Source organism: Ursus maritimus, unplaced genomic scaffold (genome assembly GCF_017311325.1).
Source record: "Ursus maritimus isolate PB19 unplaced genomic scaffold, ASM1731132v1 scaffold_12, whole genome shotgun sequence".
NCBI lineage: Eukaryota > Metazoa > Chordata > Mammalia > Carnivora > Ursidae > Ursus > Ursus maritimus.
In genome coordinates this window covers 60,761,890-60,784,607 of record NW_024423564.1, presented here as the reverse complement: position 1 = coordinate 60,784,607, position 22,718 = coordinate 60,761,890, and the positions used below count along the sequence as shown (strand labels likewise).

General features: G+C 42.9%; 1 protein-coding gene across 2 annotated transcripts; it reads left to right on the top strand.

Annotated features, from left to right (window-relative positions):
* The first annotated feature begins 52 nt into the window (after positions 1 to 52).
* LRRC42 (leucine rich repeat containing 42) lies at positions 53 to 20,888 on the top strand. 2 transcript variants are annotated; one of them, XM_040627272.1, is made up of 9 exons: positions 53 to 243; positions 5,314 to 5,439; positions 5,680 to 6,166; positions 11,885 to 12,016; positions 13,202 to 13,320; positions 14,555 to 14,643; positions 14,830 to 14,943; positions 18,679 to 18,763; positions 20,388 to 20,888. In XM_040627272.1, the coding sequence occupies exons 3-9, from the start codon at positions 5,694 to 5,696 to the stop codon at positions 20,660 to 20,662; spliced, it is 1,287 nt and encodes a 428-aa protein (XP_040483206.1). In that variant the 5' UTR covers positions 53 to 243; positions 5,314 to 5,439; positions 5,680 to 5,693; the 3' UTR covers positions 20,663 to 20,888. The 2 variants fall into 2 exon arrangements, with proteins under 2 accessions (XP_040483206.1, XP_040483205.1); XM_040627271.1 differs by lacking the exon at positions 5,314 to 5,439.
* The last annotated feature ends 1,830 nt before the right edge of the window (positions 20,889 to 22,718 follow it).

The window sequence follows — 22,718 nt, the reverse complement described above, 5'->3', positions numbered from 1 at the left end:
CCCGCGCACGCGCATCTCCCCGGCCCAGCCTTTCCCCCGCCCCCCCCTCCCCGCCCCTTGCCAGCCCCGCGGTCCCAAGGCACCAGGTCGCCCCCAGCCCCCTCCCTCCTCCCAACCTCTCTCGGTCCCACCCTCCCTAGCTTTGTGCCCGCGGCGCCGAGCCGCTTCCCCCATCAGCCGCTCCGCGGGAGGAGGGAGCCGCCACCGAGAAGCTGCCGCTCGCAGCCCCGGGCAGGGGCACAGGTAGGTGGCGGCCGCGGGCTGGGCCGCTCACGCAGCCCGGGGCTGCTAGTGGGGGCGGGGGCGGGGTGTGAGGGAGGGGCTGAGTGGGGGAGGGGTAGACCTGGAGGAACGGGGTTGGGGTGTGGTTTGGGTGAGAGATGTGAGGATGAGGATATAGGGGTGTAGGAGATGGGTTTAAGGGTGGGGTCGGGGTGCCGCGTAGAGTAATTGGGGGTAAGGTGGGAGACGGGAGCAGGGTTAGTTTGGGCGGGCTCGGGGAGGGGCATGCGTGGGAATTGAGGAAGGGATGGAGAATTGCAGTACTGGGGAAGGGGAAAACGGAGTGGGATTTGAGAAGTGTAAGAAGGAAAGGATCCAGGATTGGAATAGAAGGGGTGGGCTCTTGGGGGTAGGGAAGAAAAGTTGGGGCTGTGGGTTGTGAAGTTGGGCATCGTGAGGCGTGAAGGAAGCGGATTTTGAAGGTTATAGACAGAAGACAAGAAAAGGGATGGGAAGATTGGAGTCCTAGGAGAGGGAATCCCAGAGACTGGGAGGAAGGGAAAAATACTTGGTGAAGGACAGAGGAAGAGTGCCTGGGGGTGGAACCGATGGGGGTGGAACTAGTGAGGGAAGGAAGGAGAAGCAGGTGGAGGTGGGATTGGGTGTTGGGGACCAGGAACCTCATTTCAGAAGGGCCTTGGTAGCATTGGAAGGGCCTGAGGTGTGAGAGGTGGGGCCAGGGATGCTGGGACTGGGTGAAGGGAGGGGAGTTAGGATTTGGGGTGTAGAGATTGGGTTTTATGTTAAAAATTATAGAGTTGGCAGGTAGAAGAAGTGTAGGAGTGTCAGGATGTAGGAGAATTGGCATGCTCCTGGAGGGAAGTCGGGGGCTGGGTATGGTGTGGCCCTCTGGAGCTTTGGGGAAAGAAAGGGTATGGGTGAGAAGGCAGGTAGGAAAGGCACTCTCTAGGGAAAAAATAATGAGAGGAGTGCAACATTGAGTAGTGGTGGTGACGCAGAACACCCATGGTAAGATCATTAATTGGTTATTGGTGGCTTGGAACTAGTTTCTCTTAAGTTTTTGTGTAGAAATTTTCTCAAGAATACGGCATTTTCAAATAAACCAAAGGTGTCTGAAGCCTTGGGATGAAGGCCATGGCTTGACGGATGTTTTCCTGGAGTGTGGATGTGGGTAATTTCTGCCCTGGCAGAGGGAGGAAGGGAGGCCTCAGTGTAGCTCTGTCCTGGCTCTGTTCCCACCAGTTCTTTCCTCAGATGTCCACTGGTTTTTTTATCTCCTACCCCCAACTTAAGCCAGTGAATACCAGAGGGATCAAACAGGTGGGTGAGATTAATTTTTAACATCTTTTTTTAATCCTTCAGGCTGATGTCATATTTTTATTCTTGAGAGACAGCATCATGCAGTGGAAAGAGCTTAAGCTTTGGAGTAATACAGCCTTGAGATGGAATTCTGGCTCTGCCACTTACTAGCTCTGTTCCTTAAGTTACTTCTCTGAGCCTCTTGACCTGTTAAATGGCAATCTGACCTCATAGGATTGTTGAGGGTTACATGAGATCACTTAATTGAGTACCAAACACAATGCTTGGCAACTGGCAGGTGCTTAATAAATGGTAGCTATCACACCCGGTATCATTGTCATCATCACCGTCATTACTATGATTTATTTTAAGGGATTTGTTACTTTGCCTACTAAAGTTAGGTGCTTTTTTTTTTTCTTCCTTCAAATTAGAGAGCCATATAGACTTGGCTCACAGTTTTCATCCTGTGGCCTCTGTCTCTGTTCCCTCCCTCCAGTCCAGTTGATTGGGATGGTCCTGCTTCTTGCTTGGTAAACTGGCTTCAAGATCTAAAAAGTTGTTATGTTTCGTTATCAATTATTTTATTTTGCCTCTTATTCAGAGAGGCTATAGAGAACTGAGTTCTTAATGTAGTAAGATGAAATGATATGCTTTGTGGCAACTTCGGCTCATTTGTGGTGGCTGAATGCTAGAACGTGCACCATGTAATAATTTTCTGTGGGGTTGTATGGTTTACAAAACCGCCTCTCTGGAGACAGGCTGGGAGACCAGCAGAATGCCCTGTGACTCTGTTGATCTAATATAAAATATAGTTAATGCAGATCTAAACTGGACATTCTTGCAGATACTAATTATTTTAATTTTTCAGTTTGTAGGGGGGTTTTGCTGTGGTGTAGAACAGGCCCTGTCGCCTGAGGGCCCATTTAGAATAGACCGCTGTACAACAGCCAGGCGGAAGCAAAGCCGCGTCAAGAAGCTCTATGTGGAATTCTCTTGCCTTTATGGTTTTGTTTTTTTTTTTTTAAGATTTTATTTATTTATTTGACAGAGAGAGACAGCCAGCGAGAGAGGGAACACAAGCAGGGGGAGTGGGAGAGGAAGAAGCAGGCTCCCAGCAGAGGAGCCTAATGTGGGGCTCGATCCCACAACGCCGGGATCACGCCCTGAGCCGAACGAAGGCAGACGCTTAACGACTGCGCCACCCAGGCGCCCCTGCCTTTATGGTTTTTAACTTTGAAAGGTTTAAACACTGATTTAATTCTTAGCTTATTTTATAGTACCTCACAAACTCTCAGGAAGCTTTTTATTGAGAGAATGCAAAATGTACAAATTTAGTAGTAGAAATCAAAAGTTACCAGGATTTCCTGAACCAAGGTTATTAGTTCCTCAAGTACCTTCATTGAAGAGCAGAGGAGCCTTGGGGCTTCTGGACAGAGAATGTGGATTTTACTCTTCAGGAAATACTGGATTTTTTTTTTCACCATTTAGAAAGACAACTAGCATTTGGTGAGTAATTTAGAAGTAAAAAATAGCCAGAACTGTGCCTTTTTTGAAAGTGATCCATGCAAAGAGAAGCTGCCAGGATTTGGGGCAGCCTGGGTTAGCGTCCTTACTCTGGTCCCAGGCTGCTTATGCCCTCTGCTGGATGGAATCAGACTTTTCTGATTTTACCTCAAGTGGTCATTTATCTATTTGTCCATTTGATGGACAACGTCTGTAGAACACACTATTGCGGAACACACTACTGGGGTGAGGGTTAGGAGTAATACAGATGGACAGACCCTGTTTCATTGTCAGGGAGCTTAGAGTGTGCTGACCCATTATCATATGTACTCTTCATAGAATCTGGCTTTCTATTATTACAATCAAGTTATTCCTTTTTAGGGCTATGCCTGGTGACTAATTTCTCATCCACAGGTAGAGTAGGGCTCTGAATGTCCAAATCCAGGGATAAAGACTGTGGGGATCTGCTTTATCTCCTCATTGAGATTAAAGTCTGCGAGGTAGAAGGGGCCAAATGCTTACCTCTGTTGGAAGAAGAGCTTAGAATAAGTGAGGCATCTCCTTAGCAGCAGTCACTGAATACTGGCAAGAGTATGGGTTAGAAGAGCTGCCACCATGACAGGAGTTTTTTGTCTGGGTTTTAGGTTTTTTTTTTCCGCCTGGTAGTACCAGTAGCAGTATCCTCCCATCATTTGCTTTGCTTCTACCACCTGCAGAAGGGTCTGGCAAGTGGGGGAGGAGCCTGCAGCTGTTGCCTAGAAGAGGAGCTGGCTCCTAGCAACAGTATCAGTAGGCCCTGCAGCTCAGAGCACTAAGTCTGTCCCTTTGAGGTCTCACCCTTCCTCATTCAATTCAGCCCGTATCTGTTGAGGGCTTACTCAGTCCTAGGCACTGTGTTGGGCCTAGGAAAAAGAGATGAATCAAGTCAAATAAGTGCCTTACCTTCAAAGAGCTCACAGCTTTGGGAACATTAGCAAGTGACCATAGGACACAGTGCTAAGTGCTATATATAGAGGAGACACTGGTGCTCTGGGAAAACCAGACAGGCATGCACTGGTGCAGGGGTTAGTGAAGATTTCCCAGGAGAGGAATGGTGGTTGAACTGAGTTTTAATGATGAATATAGATTAGCTACGTCAGGAAAGCAGAGAAGGACGTTCCAGCCAAAGGGAGCAGAATAGGCAAAGACCAGTGGGACAAGAGAGCACAGCCCACTTACCTGATACGTCATGGCCGAAGAGTAGGGCATAAGAAGCTGAGCAGGAAAGGGTGAGGCTGTCAGACTAGGCAGGGCCCTTCTTTCTGATGTGCTTTTACACACATAATTATCCTCGGGAGAAACAGGGATCGTACTGCTGCCCACAAACAGGATCACTGTTTGATCTCCAGAGACTCAGCATTTTTGATCACTGACTTGATTGTTTGCTGACACTTCTACGTGGCATCAGAGCTGTATCGCAGCCCTGCATTGATGCAGAAGAAGCTGGGTTAGTTCACTCTAGAAGTCAGAGTGTTTAAAGATAGTGGCAGCTGTTTGACATATATAGAATTTTAGCTCTCACCTCTCTTTACATTGTTGTGGAAATGATAATTAAATACTTCCATTTAACATAGGAATTTCTCATGTACTTTTGAGATTTCAGTTTCTCAGGAAAACAAATATTTATTCCAATTAATGCTTGAGCACAAAATGTCACCCATAGGATTGCATAAATGCCCACTGTTTTTGGTGTTTTCAGTTACTTAAAAAGTGTCCTAATAGAGCCTTAAGAAATATGATGTTTCCAAGGGGTAGAATAGCTTTTTTTTTTCCCCCAGCTCTTTTGATAGAGGTCTTTCTTTGTAGATCCAGAAAACCTTATTGCTGGTGGTCTATGCAAGGCTTAGCAAACGAGTAAACTTTAGTTCCACAAATACCCACTCAGGGTCTGTTATATGCCAGAGCACTATGTTAGGGAGTCTGGATGAATTAAACATGGTCCCTCTCCTCAAGGGGCTCAAGGCAGTGGAACACAGGCCCAGAAGTAAATCAGCAGCAGAATACTGAGCCAACAAAGACGTGGAAGGTGCAAAGGTAGCGAGGAGGTTACTAGTTTCTGGTCTTCATTCTGTGCGTAGTTAATGTTTTTAAAAACAAACAGTAAATTCTATGTGTACTGTTTGTAACTTGAAATCAATAAAAATTTTATGGTTTTAATGGCTGCATAACATTCCATGGTAGGGATGTATCATGATTTATTTGATAACACCCCTGTTGTTGGACATTTAGGTTGTTTCCAGTTGTTTTGCGGTTATCAACTGTGCTGCCATGATTTTCCCTGTAGATGACTCTGTGTACTTCTGTAACTTCCCCAGGGTGAATTTTAGAAATGAAATTTGAGCTGGCTTTTGAAAGGTGAGTAGGAGTGCACCAAATACAAAGAAAAGGGGGAAAGTAGAAGACAGCATTTCAGATACAGGTAGTAGAGGCAGTCCGCAGTGTCTGAGTTCACAGGCGGCTGGGAGCTTCATTTCCCCGAACCAACCAAAGGGCCTTCCTGGTAGGCTCGTAAAGCTCTGGGCACAGCAAGATGAGGTTACGTGTTACAAATGGCGTGTTCATTGGATCTGCTTCCTTTGTGCCTTGCTTTTACAGTTGCAACCAAGGCAATGTCTTACTACCTCAACTCAGAAAACCACCTGGACCCAGGACCCATCTATGTACGAGAAAATGGTCAGCTGCACATGGTCAATCTGGCCTTGGATGGTGTCAGGAGTAGCCTGCAGAAGCCAAGGCCTTTCAGACTGTTTCCCAAAGGCTTCTCTGTGGAGCTTTGTATGAATAGGGAAGATGATACTGCACAGAAAGAGAAGACTGATCATTTCATCTTCACATATACCCGGGAGGGGAATCTTCGGTACTCTGCCAAATCTCTCTTCAGCCTCGTCCTGGGCTTTATCTCCGACAATGTTGATCACATTGATTCCCTTATTGGCTTTCCTGAGCAGATTGCCGAAAAGCTGTTCTCTGCTGCAGAAGCCAGACAGAAATTCACTGAGCCAGGTGCGGGGCTAAGGGCTTTACAGAAATTCACAGAAGCCTATGGAAGTCTAGTACTTTGCTCCCTGTGTTTGCGAAACAGGTGGGTATTCTGATTAGGATATTGAGTATTTTATTGGGTGTATTCATTCTGTCTAGTTCTGGGGCTTAGTGGGCTTGGGAGCTTCCCCCATCAAATAGCACTTCAATTTAAAACTCCCAAAGTGGTGGGCCATTTTGAGAAAAATCACTGTCTTTCTCCCTACTTACCCCCCCACCAGAAAACACAGCTTTATTTTGAAACCATTTCGCCACTGCTTGATTGCCACCACTCCTCCATTCAGTAAAAAAAATACTCTTCTACCAACTTTTCTAGTATGAGAAAATAGAAATGACAAGATATGATCTGCCGAATATCTCTTGGTGTGCTCTTGGAGGTGTGAAGATTAGTAACCAGAGTTGCCCTGTTCCAATGATCAGACCTCTAGATATCGAGCATTAGATAAAAAAGCAACTTTTAAAGAGTGATTAAAATTTCAGGTATCCTAAACTTTGGAAATTTTCAAATAAGGTCTGTTCACTTTAAAAATAGAAACTGCCAGTTATTTTATTACCGGCAGAAGATGGGTTTATTCAGGAATAAAAGAGAATTGGTATCTGGGACAATCAAGCTATGGCAAAACCACAGGCAAGTCTGGGGGAACAAAGGAGAGGCATTACTTTTTTAAGGAGAAAAGAGGGACGTTTGTTACAAAGTAAAAGTCCATTGGAGTAAACTAGGAGTTTGAAGTGTCGTGGTTTTTTATTAATGAAGCTATTGCCAGGAGAGATGAGGAAAGCGATTCTTCCTTTGGGAATGGTAGAGTAGTATGCATGTGAAAAGTCAAGTCCATGTAAGGTCAAGTCGGGCTCTTCCTGTTGGGTCTAGGGCGTGAGAGCTCCCCCTGCTGAATCCTCACGACTCCCATTTTAGTGAGGCTTCCCCACGATTCATTTTGACAGGTCCCAACACCAAGGTCTGTTTTCTAGCAGAGCAAATGTTTTCTCTTGTGACTTGCCTTTGCTCATATACTTTGATTGACTTATTTAAAGGTTTTAGGGGCACCTGGGCGGTTTAGTTGGTTGAGCATCCTGGACTCTTGTCCTCAGCTCAGGTCTTGATTTGGGGGTCATGAGTTAAAGCCCCGCTGTGGGCTCCATGTAAAAAAATAAAAGTTTTTATTCCGCCATCACGTAAAATGACTTTTAAAGCATCTACTAATAAAAAAAACAAAACAAAACTTTAGGGGCACCTGGGTGGCTTAGTAGGTTAAGCATCCAACTCTTGGTCTCAGCCCAGGTCTTAATCTCAGGGTTGTGAGTTCAAGCTCCGTGTTGGGCTCTACTCCGGGCATGGAGCCTACTTTAAAAAAAAAAAAAAAAAAAAAACAACAACTTCTAAAAATTGTGGAAAATTTTAAAAATAGAAACTGCCATGGAAAATAATTCAAGCACAAAAAGGTGTAAAATGAAATATAGCCTCCCTCCCATTTATTTCTTCAGAGGCAGCTACTGTTCGCAATTTCTTTAATGTCATTCCAGAGACATCTTGTACATATATGTGCATCTATAGCTCCCCCCTTTGTTATACAAGTGGTAGCACACTGCTTAACACTGTTATGCACCTTGCTTTCTTTATATATTTTGAAAATCATTTGCCGTCAATACCTGTAGATTTTAAGAATAACTGTGTAGTATGCCATCATGTGAACTTTTTTTATTAGAAAATGTGAAACATAGCTTACTATTAAGATGCACCATCAATATGACCATTAAAACAAGGCTAAAAAAGTAGCATGGAAGAGGAGAAAGTCATACCAGAAAGCATAAGCTAAATTCATATGCTTTAAAAAACAAAAAAGAGGGGCACCTGGGTGGCTCAGTTGGTTAAATGTCTGCCTTTGGCTCAGGTCATGATCTCGAGGTCCTGGTGTCAGCCTGTCCATCAGGCTCCACGCTCAGTGGGGAGTCTGCTGCTCCCTCTTCCTCTGTCCCTCCCCCCACTCATGCTCTCTTTCTCAAAAAAAAAAAAAAAAAAGGCTTTAAAAAACAAAAAGAAGCAATCTTTATTTTATTGGCTCATAGAATTAATGGTTTCACCCCAATCCAAATGTTGTACTTTAAAAAGACAAGGCGTGAACGCATGCAGACAAGCATAGCCGTGGACTTAGGAACTGAGCAGGTACCTTCTAGAAGCTCTGTCTCTATGCTGTGGTTAGTCGTGGCTAAGCCTGGAGCTGCTGCCAGTAGAAAAAAGAATTACCTTGCCTAAATGAAAAAGCCAAGCAATATTTCATTGTAGCACATATATTTAAAATACATTTTATTTCTTCATGTTTTGTTTCATGTTATTTACGTTCATTGTAGAAAAAATAGAACAATGAAAAGTAGAATTATGATAGATATCTTGTTTTAAAATTATAAAGGCAGTACATATTTGGGAAATATATAAAGCTGTAATTTTAAGAAATTCATAATCCCACTATTCATGATAATCATTTTCAAATATATACCTTTATACATTTGGGAATATCCTCTATGTACAACTTGTATTCTGTTTTTCCGCCATCTACCATTCTAGCTTAAGTATTTCTCATGATATTGAAAATGCTTTTTATTCATTTGTGATGTCTGTATACCACTCCAGTGGTCAGTTTGGATGAGAATAGCACTTTCATTCACGTTTGAGAAGCACATAAATTAGTAGCATTTCTGGAAAGCAGCTTAGCCCCATGCATCAAGAGCCTTAAAAATATCCGTACCATCTGATTGACCCATTAATTCCATCTATTGGGAATTTATCCTAATTTTTAATGTAATACTCAGACACGGGAACAAATACTTTCGTATAAGGGTGTTCATTATAACACTGTTTGTAATAGCGAAAACCTGAAAGCTGAATATCCAACAATAGGAAATGAGTTAAGCCAATTATGGTACATTCATATGGAGAAATAGTGTATAGCTATTAAGATAATATTGAAAGGTCATTTAAAATGGTGTGAAATGTTCATATATGACACATTTAAAAGGGTTAAAATTGCATATACTATATGATCCAATTTTTTTTAATCAGGAATTTTTATGTGTATTGCATATATAGAAAGAAAAAAGTTTTTCAAAATATAATCTAGATAGTGGGATTGCAATTTGTTTTGTCTTTATAATTTTTCACATTTTCTTAATTTGTTCTACAATGAATGTGTATTTTATAATCAGAAAAATAGAAGAAACGTCTTTAATGTGATCTTTTGGCTCATAGTTTATTGCAACAATTCTAAACTTCGCTGTCTTGTTCAGATCCAAGATCAAGATTTTCACTTGTGGGGGCACCGGGCTGGCTCAGTCGGAAGAGCCTGGGACTCTTGATCTTGGGGTCATGAATTCGAGCCTCATGTTGGGTGTAAAGATGACTTAAAAATAAAATCTTAAAAAAAAAAGAAAGATTTTCAACTGTGATCCCCAACTTCCCTTCTCCTCTTGAATCCCCAGAGGAAAATGGGAAGAGGACAGGAGATTGGGTTTGCATTTATAATCCAGGGCTGATGCTGTAGCAGCAAAGGTTTTACCAGCACAAAGGGTTCAGGTCAAAGGGAAAGAGATTGAGAAAATTATTGAAAATAAGATAATTGGGGAGGTTCAGGCACTTACTGTGTTAGTAGGGTAGGTCGCAAAGCTGCTTGTCAGAAGGAGAAGCGGTGTCTTTGCAACTGATTTCCAACCCTATAAAAACTATTTCCTTCCTGTGCTGAAAGCCCAGTGATTTTTAATCCAACTAGTGGTACTGGGAGGCCTTACATTCCACCCTGTGTAATGAAGTGATTATAATAACTACCATGAAATGAGGTTCTATAAGATGCCATGTACTTTTGGAATATTGTTTATCGTTTTCTTAGTAATCCTTTAAAGAAGTAATCATTTGCCCCATTTGCAGCTGGAGAAATTGAGGATCAGAGAGGTTAAGTAACTTTTTACGGCCGTACAAGTAATTGGGGTTGTTACAATCCAAACTTAGGTATATCTGACACTAAAATATGTCTGTGTTCTTTCTGTTACTTCTCCATTACACTATTGTGAACTTGTTAAGGGACAAATTGGAAGACCAGTGTTGAGCAAGACCCTAGAGCTTTGATCATGTCCTGGATAAGCATCTAGTAGTGTCTGTGGCTTTGCATGTTGGTTTCTCAGCCTTGATTTTTGTAATGTTTGTTAATCACATTATACATTGTTATGTCCTTCGCAGCTAACACTTGTTTCAGAATTACTAAAAATCTTTTGGTTAATTGATCAAAGGATGTGTGTTTTCCTTTCTCTGATTGCCAGTAATCCCCCAAATCCCCATTAACCCACTTCAACACTGTGATTGGAAGATGGAAAACAGCAGCTTTATTTACAGTGCAATTAAACTATGTCTGAGTAAATAAGGCTCAATTGTGTACCCAGCTGAGCTCTGTCACCAGGCAGCTTAGAGAGGGTGTCAGTGCCCCAGGCCATCTGTACCTAGCAGTCAGGCCAGTGATCAGCTTCAGTACATCTTATTTTGATTGGAGGTAGGGAGAAAAGAGATCTGACTTTCCTCTTGTCCTCACCTTATTCCATCTTGTTTTTGGTAATTATGCTCTGTTGACAGAAGAAAGAAGTGAACACTTTTAAGTGTAACTCCACAGATCCTAGCGTACCGTTTTGCTGTGGAAACTTCTGGACACCTATGAGGAAAGTGGATGAGAAACGCATGCTCTTGCCACAAGTCAGTTTTCCTGTTCTCTTAGGATCCTCTCCTCTCTATTTCCTGTCACACCTAATCCCTTTTCATTTTTTTCTCACTGACATCATCTGAAATAGATGAACAACTAGAAGGCAGGGTGGAGGCCCCAGCTTGGGCTGTGGAATGCCCTTTTGATCTCCTTTTCCTTTCCAGAGCCTCCCTGATGCTTCCTGATGACAGTTTGGCAAGGTGCTCCAGAGTAATTAAACTGTTTGTGCTCACACGTTTGTCTTAACCATCTAGATGAGACGGAGTCCTTGTAGTCTGTCATACTGCACGTACTTTGAGAGTAAAGTTACCAGGCGCAGTGGAGTGGGCAGCTACTGAAACACGTGTTTGAATAGAAATGACAAAACGTGATCTGCCACGTATCTCTTGATATATTCTGGGGGATGTGTAGAGATTAGAGCCCAGAGTTCCAGGCACTGTTCCAGTTTTCAAACCAGTAGATACTGAGCATAAGATAAAAGGCAACTTCAAGGGGCACCCGGGTGGCTCAGTCAGTTACGCATCCGCCTTTAACTCAGGTCCTGATCCCAGAGGCGCCCTGCTCAGTGGGAAGTCTGCTTCTCCCTCTCCCTCTCCTTCTGCCCCTCTTCCTGCGCGCTCTCTCTCTCTTTCTTGCTCACTCTCAAAATAAATAAATAGAATCTTAAAAAAAAAAAAAGCGACTTCAAAAGAACGAATGATTAAGTTTTTGAGAATCCTAAAGTTTGGAAATTCTCCCATAAGGTCCCAACACCAAGGTCTGTCTTCTGACAAAGCAGATGTTTTCTTTTGTGTCTTGCCTTTGAGTGTATATTCTTATTTGAAAGTTATTCCTCCACCATCATCTAAAAAGACTCAAGGCATTCACTAATTAAAAAATTCAACCTGTGCCTACATAGAAATTGGTAAAGTCTGCTTATTACATTGTTCTTTGTCCTGATGGAATGTCGACTATATCCCAAAGCCACAAATGGTAATGTTTTAAAAGAAGGAAAAGAAAAGCTATTGATTGCTCTCCATGCTCCACAGATATCTGGTGATTTCAGAAAAACTTGAAGAAATTAAGTCTTTCCGGGAGCTGACCTGCTTGGATCTCTCCTGCTGCAAGCTCGGAGATGAGCATGAACTTCTAGAACATCTCACCAACGAGGCACTGTCTAGGTATTCACCTGCCACCAGATGAATTGTTTTGTGTGTGGTTCTTTTTAAAGGATGATCCAGTGGGCTCACTTTGAAGAATGCGGATTACTTTCCAATCCTGTGTTTATTTGCTAATTTTTTTTTCTTTCCTAAAACATTTTCAATCTCCTTTACTGGGCACAAGCAATATAGACTGAACAGTTTGTAGGAAAGTCAGTCAGTTGGTTCATCTTCTAAATAACCTTGATTTCAACATGTAATACATGAAACTATCTGGGGTGAAAATGATTTTGCCCTTAGTTTGTGCAGTCCTAGTTTATTCTAACAAGAGATACTTATACAGTTGTCTATAATCATTCTTTTCTATTTTAACTATCAAAGAACTATAAATTATTTAATAAGTAAACTATTAAAAACCGCCTAATTCTCTTCAAGAACCATAATTTAAAAAAATCGCCCAGTACCATTCACAAATAGTCCAACTGATCTCCAGTTGCTCAGTCTGGCCAGCAGACAGGAGGCCAGACGGATTCCTTTGTGGTTTCATAAACAGCCAGAAGCATAACAGCATGACAAACTCAAGTCTAACCAGCTTCCTGGGGCCTGCCTCAGACAGCGACACCTACACACTGCCCCCATACAAAGGTATTTTTGTGTGAGGTTTAGTAAAGTTTCAGATGTCGTGTGTGTGGGACAGTGGAGCAAATTAATACACTAATTTCAAGTTAGCTGGATGGACTGGGTTATGGGTGTACCTAAAAACCAATCTGAAAATCTAGATTTATAAAGCTAGTTAAAATTAGAGGATTGCTTTGCAAGAAGAATTTTCACAGGAGTTCTTTAGTAGACTTTCCTGACATACTTAGAGTGTTTTTGGTTTTCGCATAGGATTTGTCATGAATGCAGCTTTTGTGTTAAGCAAGGTATATCTTCCATTTAATGAAGTCCCTGTTTACCTCGTTTGACCATATACTCTCAGTGCCCTCTGCCATCTGAGATTAGTACTACATGACACTTCGATCCCTAAGTTAGCCCTCAGTTAGTAAATAGCACCAAAAGGTTTATAACTCTGTTAAATGCCCTGGGTGTGAAATAACAGGCTGGTGAAGATATTGTGTGTTCTTAGATGAAATTTATGAAAGCCTGTTCTTGTATGTAGGCTTTCTCAAACTCTATGTGATGTACTTACGGACTTTGTTTCCCTAGTGTAACTCAGCTCCACCTGAAGGATAATTGTTTATCTGATGCCGGTGTGCGGAAAATGACAGCACCAGTTCGAGTGATGAAAAGAGGCCTTGAAAATCTAACATTATTAGACTTATCTTGTAAGTTTCATTAGAAATTATAGTTCTTAATGTTGGAAGACTGGCGTTAGAAATCACCTAGTTCTTCCCCGTCATTTTAGAGGTGATGAGATTAAGGGTGGTGACTTTCCTAGGACCCACAGCCAGTTAGTGGCAGAGCGGGAGGCTCTTGACACCTGACTACATACCTTTCCTGGTCGGCTGCCATCTCTTTAGGGTAGGAAGAGCCTTGCCACATTCACCTGGGCCACTCACTGTGTGCAGACAGGGCAGCCTCTCATCACAGTCATGGCATGTATAAAGGACACTTGGCTCCCTTTTAACCTCCTTTGAGTTGCTATCCATAGTGTCTGTCAGTTGGGTCTTTCAGTCAATACTTGATGAAAATCTGGGTGAAGTCACAGTTGTGATAACTTAAATCAGGATTAACCCGATGTTGACTTCAGTGGTAGAAAGTTGATAGAGATCATTTACGATTGAACTGAGCATCTATTCAGTAGGTGACAGGGTGGTATGCTGTCAAAGAATGAAAGGAACAGGGGTTGAAGGTCAGAGGATACTCCTTGCTCTGCTACTTTTTTTTTTTTAACAGCTGTGTACCCTTGAGCAAGTTAGTTAACCTCTCTGAGTCTTGACTTCTGTAAAATGAAGACAGTAGTGACTGTCCAGCCTCCCTCCCAGGAAAGTGTATTTATTCAGCAAATATTTTTTGAGCATCTTGAATGTGCCAGGCATTGTACTCATCGCTTTGAGGACTCAACGCTAAATGTAGTACTGTCTGATTTGGGAAGGTAATTATGTATGAAAGATTTCTGAGAACAGTGCAAGTTAGTAAGAGTAGTAATAGTCTCTGTGTCTAAATACCTTTGAAAATCTCTTAAAAGTATTTTTACTTTGGAGGTGAAATAGCCATGGGCAAAGTCCGATAAACCATTTTAAGACATGTTTATGTGTGCCGTTTTCATAAGGCTCCAAATTAAACCCTTTGGGATAACTTCCTGGCTTGTTTATTTTTCTGCTAATCCCCACCTCCTAGAAAGTTAGAGCTTTATATAAAGGATCTTAAGGGTCATCTAGTGTGGCTGTTCCATAGTACAGGCAGGATGAAGATAAGATTCTCATATTAGTTTTCTCTGAAAAGTTTGCTCACTCAATACTTTATATTTTATCATTGGCCTTTTTTCTGAGCTTACTGTTGGAGCTCAGCAGTAGCTCTAGTGTATACTGTTATACAGCCTGTGTTTTTGACATCTAGGTAACCCTGAGATCACAGATGCGGGAATTGGATACCTCTTCTCTTTTAGAAAACTAAACTGCTTAGATATTTCTGGGACAGGGCTCAAGGTAAGACATTTGTTCCCTTCTCTTATTCCTCCAGACTCACAATTAGATATTTTTTGCTCCTGCTAATTGGTGTTCAGAAAGGACTGTGGTATTTGTGTTTGTGGTATTTGTGATGGTGTTTATTTCCGACTGAAAGCAAGCAAGAACTGACCAGATGTGTGTGCATTCTTGTTCTTTCCCTCGCAGGACATTAAAGCCGTCAAACACAAGCTCCAGACCCACATAGGCCTTGTCCACTCCAAAGTGCCTTTGAAGGAATTTGATCACAGTAACTGTAAGACAGAGGGCTGGGCTGACCAGGTACTGCAGATTTTTCTTTTTCACAGTGCATATGGCTTTTCATTTTAAGTCACCAGCTGCCTTAGTCAACACTTGGAACAAACATTAATCTTCCGGGTAGTCTGGCTGAATTACCATATTCACGTCATATGGAAGACACTGAGGGCCCATACCTGACCCAGCTACTTAAAGCAAGGTGTCAGATGCCAGTCCTTAGATCTCATGCTCTGATCTCTAGATCGGGCCTCATCCTTATTCACCCTAGGAAAAAATGCCGTCTTATAAAGACTCAGAAAATAAGCGAATTCTGGCTCGCTATGCAAAAAAGCAATACGTACAACCGCAGAAGGACACATTCTCTTAGCAGCGTGTGGATGCTGGAAAGAGAATAAGTCACGCTGATAAGGGTTCAAATCTGACTCTTCCCCTTAGTTTGGACAAATTTCTTATCTCTTAGAGCTTCAGTGAGGAAATGTCTTTTTTTGTCTTCTCACTGAGCAAACCCTCCCATTTCCAGCTTCTTGGACGACTTTCCTTTGATTCTCCCTTGTCTTCTTGGTAGTCTTCCTCAACTTAGTAAAGTATAGACCTAAGTATGAAGTCAGAAGGTAACCAAGTAGTAGGGGACCAGTAGGTGGCAGCTTGCCTGTGGCTGGTGCCTTTCTTCTTCAGACACTTCGATGTTTCTAGAAGACTCAGCAAACTGTTTTGTTCTGGGTTCCTCCTTGGCCCCACTGCAGTGTATGACGGTGGACCTGTCCAAGTGCATAACTGCAGCGCCAGCTCCCTGTAAGTCGGTATTTCAGGGGCACTTTCATGTTTGTGCATGTAAATGCGTGCTGAAATCATGGTAACAGCTGTAGCATTGGATGAATCCTGCAGATACGCAGTGGACTGGGGGCAGGTGTGGGATGGTCATACAAAGGCTGATGAAGTTTGGTAACACGTGACATGGTGGAATGAGCATAGGCTGTGCGGTTAAGGAGACACGGGTTTGGGATCCTGGCTGGACAATCCGATAGCTCTATGACTTAAGGCAACTTTGAGCTGCTGTTTCTTCATCTATAAAATGCAGAAGCCAGGATCTCTCTTACAGAGCTTAGTAAGGATGAAGTAAAATACCTAGCACCTGGCCTGAAAGTACAGGTGTACCATGGAGACATTGTGGGTCTGGTTCCAGACCACCTCAATGTAGCGGATATTGTAAATAAAACAAATATTGCAGGGCGCCTGGGTGGCTCAGTCGGTCAAGTGACAGACTCTTGATTTCGGCTCAGGTCATGATCTCAGGGTCCTGGGATTGAGCCCCACATTAGGCTCCATGCTCAGCAGGGAGTCAGTGCTTAAGATTCTCTGTCTTCCTCTGCCCCTCCCCACCATGCCCCCCCTTTCTCTCTCAAATAAATAAATAAATCTTTTTTAAAAATACAAAAATTGCAATAAAGCAAGTCAAATGAATTTTTTGGTTTCCCAGTGCATATAAAATTTTTGCATATACTATAGTCTGTTAAGTGTATAATAGCATTATGTCTAAAAAAAAATGTACTCACGTTAATTAAAAGTATTTCATTGCTAAAAAATGTTAGCCATCACCTGAGCTTTCAGTGAGTTATCACTAATGACCATAAGACATGTAATGATAATGAAAAAATTTGAAACGTTATGAGCATTTCCAAAATGTGACACAGAGACATGCAGTGAGCACCTGCTATTAAAAAAATGGTGCCGACAGACTCACTTCACACAGGGTCGCCACAAACCTTCCATTCGTAAAAAACGCAGTATCTGCTAAGTGTAATAGAGCCAAGCTCCGAGGTGTGCCTTTAAGTTGACAGGGCTCCTTCATCCACGCAGCTTCATACCACACACCCTGCGCGCACCCCTAGAGCGTGGCAGCGGCATTTGCGCCATCGCTTGCTGATCCCCTGTTGAAATGTTTCAGGCTGACTCCAGTCTCCTGCCCCGCTCTCTGCGGGAGACACAGGAAAATGAGGCCAGCTAAAAGGAGTCCCCTCACTTCCCTATCTCTGTCTCAGAGTGTCTCCCATTTCTTCAGCCATGTCCTGCTTCCCTCCTGTCCAGGGGGTCAGGTGTGCCACGTGATTCCAGGGATGAGCACTTGAGGGTTTGTTTTTCGGTTAGTCTCTGAGATCTCCAGCTTTCTCCGGGATATTTCGTTCAAAGTGATTTCCCTCTGCTGCCCCACCTTCAGTCTTCAGTCTCACGCTTTGTTGGCTGCTTGCTTTCTGTGTATAAACATGATTAACTCTTTTTCTGACATGTTCTTCATCCCCCCAGTGCAGCTGCGAAGTGGTTTCTAGGATCTTGCCCACCTCCCCACTGCCCACTCAGTTGTTAATCCCTTGTAATCTAGGTCTGGCCTCCACGGCTCTTCGGTGGGTGTTTTCTTGAAGGTGGTGTGTGATCTCATTCTCCACCTTCCTGGGCTTTTCTGCACTGCTGGTATGAACACGCCTGCCTTACGCTTTCCTCTCCTGGCCTTTCTCCTTACGCCCCTCTCACTTCTCCCTCCAGCTCCTGCTGATTCCTCACTTCTTCCTCTCCTCCTCTGTCTTCTCTTACTCTCCTGGTGATCCTAACTGTTCTAAGAGCGTTAACTGTCCCTGCAGGGAAGATTTTGCCCTCTCTGACACATCAGACCCATTCCTAAATACTGTCCATCAATCTCTACTGGCACCCCAGATTCAGTGTGTCCAGAACCAAGCTCATTTTCCCCTTCCCTCTCCCCAAGCAGCTCTTCCTATTGACATTCTTATTTCTGTTAGTGGAAGAACTGTTTTCCGTATTGCTCACTGAGTCACCAGGTTTGGTTTATGCTGGCATTCTCTTAGAGCTGACCCGTTCCCCAAGTCAGGGAAGTACCATACAAGGGATGACACCTAGTATTTACTGGGTGCTCTCTGTGTGCCAGACACTGCTAAACCCCTCATTTAGTCCTCACAGCAGGCCGGTGGGGGGTGAGCTGTGTACTATTATTACTGCTATTTTACAGATGAAAATATTGAGCCTAAAAAATGAAATCACTTGCAAGGATACCCTGGCTAGTAGGTGGTGGCGCTAAGCCTGGAACTGTTTTTGTATTCTGCGTCGTCCTGTCTCTGTGTCCTGAAGTGTTCTCCATGGTCATTGTGTTGCACACTGTAATGAGAAATATTAAGTTAAAAGTTCTTGTGAAATAATCACTGTCTTTACTCATGTATAGTTTATACTCAGCCAAATTTCCAAAAGAATTTGTAGTAGCTTACAATAGAAATACTTTTGTAACAGTTTTGGGAAATGGAAACTGATCATGAAATGTCACGAAAACATGGAAATGTGGGCATTTTATACACATACAAGAGTTTGAATAATATTTGCCATATTTTCAGGCATGAAAGTGAGTCTAAGATGAAGTGTGAAAAGTATTATGACTAAGGTTTTACATTTTATTATTTAATGTAAGGATATACACTTTTTTCTAACTTGCAATAGAGATGAAAACAGGGAATCCGCTTTATAGAGTTTTCCCGAGTCACGCGAATGCATATATCCAACGTGTTTGTATTCTGATCAACTCCTGCGCTGAAACAGAAAATCCAGGCTTGACTTAGTTACTCTTACCACCACCTGTCATCTGAAGGAAGAGTACCACAAAGATTTGTGTTTATGGAAAGGGAGCTGGGGGGGAACAAGGAAAGCTTGAGGTTAAAAGCTTGAGATTTTGTTCAGATTCAAATCTTTCCAAATACATTTTAGATTGTTCTGCAGTGGGAACGTGTGACTTCAGAAGCTGTGAAGCCACGAGAAACTGGGGAGCCTCGAACAGCAGCTCAGCACTTCTGTGAGAAATTCCCTTGTCTTTGCAATTTTTGCTGTTAGGTTATTTGCACCCTTAGAGCAGTGAGGCCATTTTCACCCCGTGGGAAAAGTAATTATGATAGTATTGATTTAAATAGGTCCTCATGACTTGTATTCTCCCAGCATGCTACAGTGTAAGTTCACACTTCGCTTTGAGCACCGTCACCAGGAACATAGTTAAGTGTGTGTGTGTATGTATATCCCATCTTGTTCCAGAAAAGATTTGCAGTAGCACAAAAGTAGATAGAGTACAGAACATTAAAAAAGGAATTAAGTCTAGCCAAAGGATAGAAGCATCTCAGGAATCCATCAAAAGATGAATGGATGGATAGTGACGCTCGGCTGGCTCATCCGTGGAGCGCGCCCACTCTTGATCTTGGGGTTGTGAGTTCAAGTCCCGTGTTGGATGTAGAGATTAAATAAAAATAAAATCTTGAAAAAAAGAAAAAAATATGGATGGATGAACAACATGTATTTCCATACAATGGAATATGCAGGAAGGAAATTTTGGGGCGCCCGGGTGGCTCAGGTGGTTGAGCCTCTGCCTTCGACTCCGGTCATGATCCCAGGGTTCTGGGATCGAGCCCCAAGTTGGGCTGTCTGCTCAGCGGGGAGCCTGCTTCTCCCTCACCCTCTGCCTGCCGCTCCTCCTGCTTGTCCTCTTGCTCTCTGTCAAATAAATAAATAAAATCTTAAAAAGAGAGAGAGAAGGAAATTTTGACATAGTGTTGTAACATAGATGAAATTTGAAAAAATTATGCTAAGTGAAATAAGCCAGTCAAAAAGAAACATGTTTTGCGATTCTTCTTATAAGAAGTTCCTAAAATAGTCAAGTTTATAGAGACACAAAATAGAGTGGTGGGTGTCAGGGACTGGGGGGAGGGGAAAGGGAGTTACCATTTAACAGGTACAGTGATTCCATTTTGCACGAAGTGAAAGTTCTGGAGAAAGATGGTGGTGATGTTTGCACAACAGTGTGAATGTACACAGTGCCACAGAGCTATACACTTAAAAATGATTAAATCAAGTGGTAAATTTATGTATATTTTACCATAATTTTTTAAAGGAGTCAAGCAATAAAATCAAAGTGGAGGAAAAATAAAAGTAGCAAAATAAGAGTACATGGCATACCAAACCCATAGGGTAAAGTGGTATCATCTGCTAGCGTTGTGCCCCAGATGTGGCCCTTGTTTAGAAGACGAAGTCCAGATTTTGAATAATAATAGGTAACGTTTTCTAAGGTTTTACTGTGTGCCAGACATTGTGCTGAGTCACATCATGCTTATGAAATCAGTTTTATATCCTTATAAAGATGAGAAAACAGAATCCCAGAGAAGTTACTCGCCCAAGGCCACTTATCCAGGAAATGGTAGATCTGGGATTTGGATCCAAATCTGCCACCCTCCCACGTGAGTACATGCCTTCAGCCTATGCTGGGGCATATGCCACTGTTAGTCGACAGGGCACTCAGAAGGGGATAGAATGAACCCAAGCTTCTCCCTGTTTGGGCCTTTGTCGTCTTCCTCGGATCATCTTTCTGGACTCGCGCAGGCATTCGCACAGCCCCGTGGTCAACTCATTGCCCCTCCCTTCTGTCACTCTTGCAGATGGCAAGCGGGCTCGAACAGAAGCCCCTGTGAAGTGTCCCCTGGCAGACCCCCACGTGAACTCTTCTGAGAAACTCCAGTTCTATAAAGAGAAGGCCCCAGACTGCCATGGGCCATTGTTAAAGCGCGAAGCTGTCTCAAGCCAGGAGTCAAAGAAGAGCAAGAAGAGAGCTTTTGAGGAGCCAGAGAAGGAACAGAGCAACTCTTCACAGTCTGCAAAGCAGACGTACGTGTGTCTTGCCGTGGAAGACTGGGACTTGTTAAATTCCTACTGATTGGTAGACAGGCGTTGGCCTCTTTCCCCCTGACTCTAATGTATGAGGAAAGGGGGCTGATGGTGTTTTCCTTTTTGTTTGACTTTACCTATGGCATTAGCATAGCAAGCGGATATTTCTACTTTTGTGGTGGGGGAGGGGAATGCTATGGAAGTATGTAATAATTTCTAATGTATATTTTCAATACATAGTAATTTTTTCAAATAAACGTTTTTGCTGTCCTTAAGTTCCGTTTGTGAAATGTAGACTGGAGCCACAGGAAGTAACACTTTGGTTTGGTATGGAAAGCCATGTGGATTAACAAGGCAGCTTAGCATGACTTGTTACAACAGGGTGGCTCAGCCAAGAAGGGGTGTGTGTGTGTGTGTGTGTGTGTGTGTGTGTGTGTATAGCTACCATTTTTGAATGCCTCTTGTGTGCCACACCCTGTCCTCACAACAACTATGGAAGACAGATATTAGCCCCACTTTAGAGTTAAGAAAACTCAGCCTCAGGGGGCACCTGGGTGGCTCAGTTGGTTAAGTATCTGACTCTTGATTTCAGCTCAGGTCTTGATCTCAGGGTGGTGGGCTCGAGCCCTACACAGGGCTCTGCACTCCACACTCAGCGGGGAGTCTTCTTGAGGATCTCTCTCCCTCTCCCTCTGCCCCTCCCTCCGCTTGTGTTCTCTCTCTCTCTTGCAAATAAATAAATCTTAAAAAAAAAAAAACAGCCTCACATTAAGGGAGTTGATTAAGGTTACAGAGCTCATAAATGACAGAACCAGAATTTAAATTCTGTCCTAAAGCCCACTCTTACATTGCCTGCTTAAATAATAGCTACCGTTTATTAAAATCCCAACTATTAAATCTGTGAAGTAAACCACCAAGAATCTTCACATAGTCTGCAGAGTCAGATTATCACCTCTATTTGACAGAAGAGGAACCGGAGACCAAAAACTTGCCTGAGACCAGTGCTTAAGCTTTATCGTGCATGCGGATTACCTGGGGATCATGTTAAAATGCAGATTCTGGTCAGTAGATCTGGAGTAGGGCCTGAGTTGCAACATTTCTAACAAGTTTCCAGAAGACACTAGTGCTTCTAATTTGTGGACCACTTAAAAGAGCAAGGCTCAAGACCTTCCCTGTCCGATACAGTAGCCCCTAGTTGACACGTGGCTGTTGAGCACTTGAAATGGCGCTAGTCCCAAATTGAGATGTGCTGTAAAATACACACTGGATAGCCTATCGATGCGCAAAGAAGTATGAATGAAAAAAAAAATCCCATTTTTAAGTATTGATTGCATGTTAAAATGGTAATTTGGGGGTTAAAATATTCATTTCACCTGTTTTTGTATCTAATATAACTACTATAAAGTTTACCTGTCTCACATCTATGATTTGCATTATATTTCCGTCGGACAGTGCTGCTGTTGACCATACTCCATCCTTACGGTGAGCTTAACGCAAGACTTAACTGGCAAGTAAAACGAAGGGAGTGAACCCTCGAGGAATTAATACATTGGCATGACGTACAGCCGCGTGACAGGTTTGACATTTGGAAATGCTCTGCAGTTCAACCAGGATTTTAATAAAGGCGGATCTTGGGTCTGAAGCATGTTTTGTTTGCTAGGCAAGCTGCTATGTTATGTCTGTAAAGGCCTATTGCCCCAGATCATATGGAAAGTTCTGATTCTGAAATTTGTAAAATGAAAAAAGCAGATGAGGTTGCAGATCGCTTTTCTTTGTGGAAGTAGAGTTTTGAAATGTCATTTGGGTGGACAGTAACACACCTTGCCAGATTCCTAGTGCAAACATACAGCCTTCCTTGTCAAACTTAGCGTATATCGTTAGTCCAACTGGAGTCTCATTTGACGGTCACCCCACCCCCCCCGTCCCCATTGTTGCCGTGAGGCAACACTGTCAGGGGCATCTGGAAGCGCTCTTCAAACAGCCTCCTGTTATCGTTTTGGAGGGCAGATCTTCAAAGCCACTTCTGATTACTTCTCTTTCATAAACACAGTGTACTTTTGAAGTGGACGTTTCATTTTCTTTCATCCTTTTTTTCTTTCAAGGAT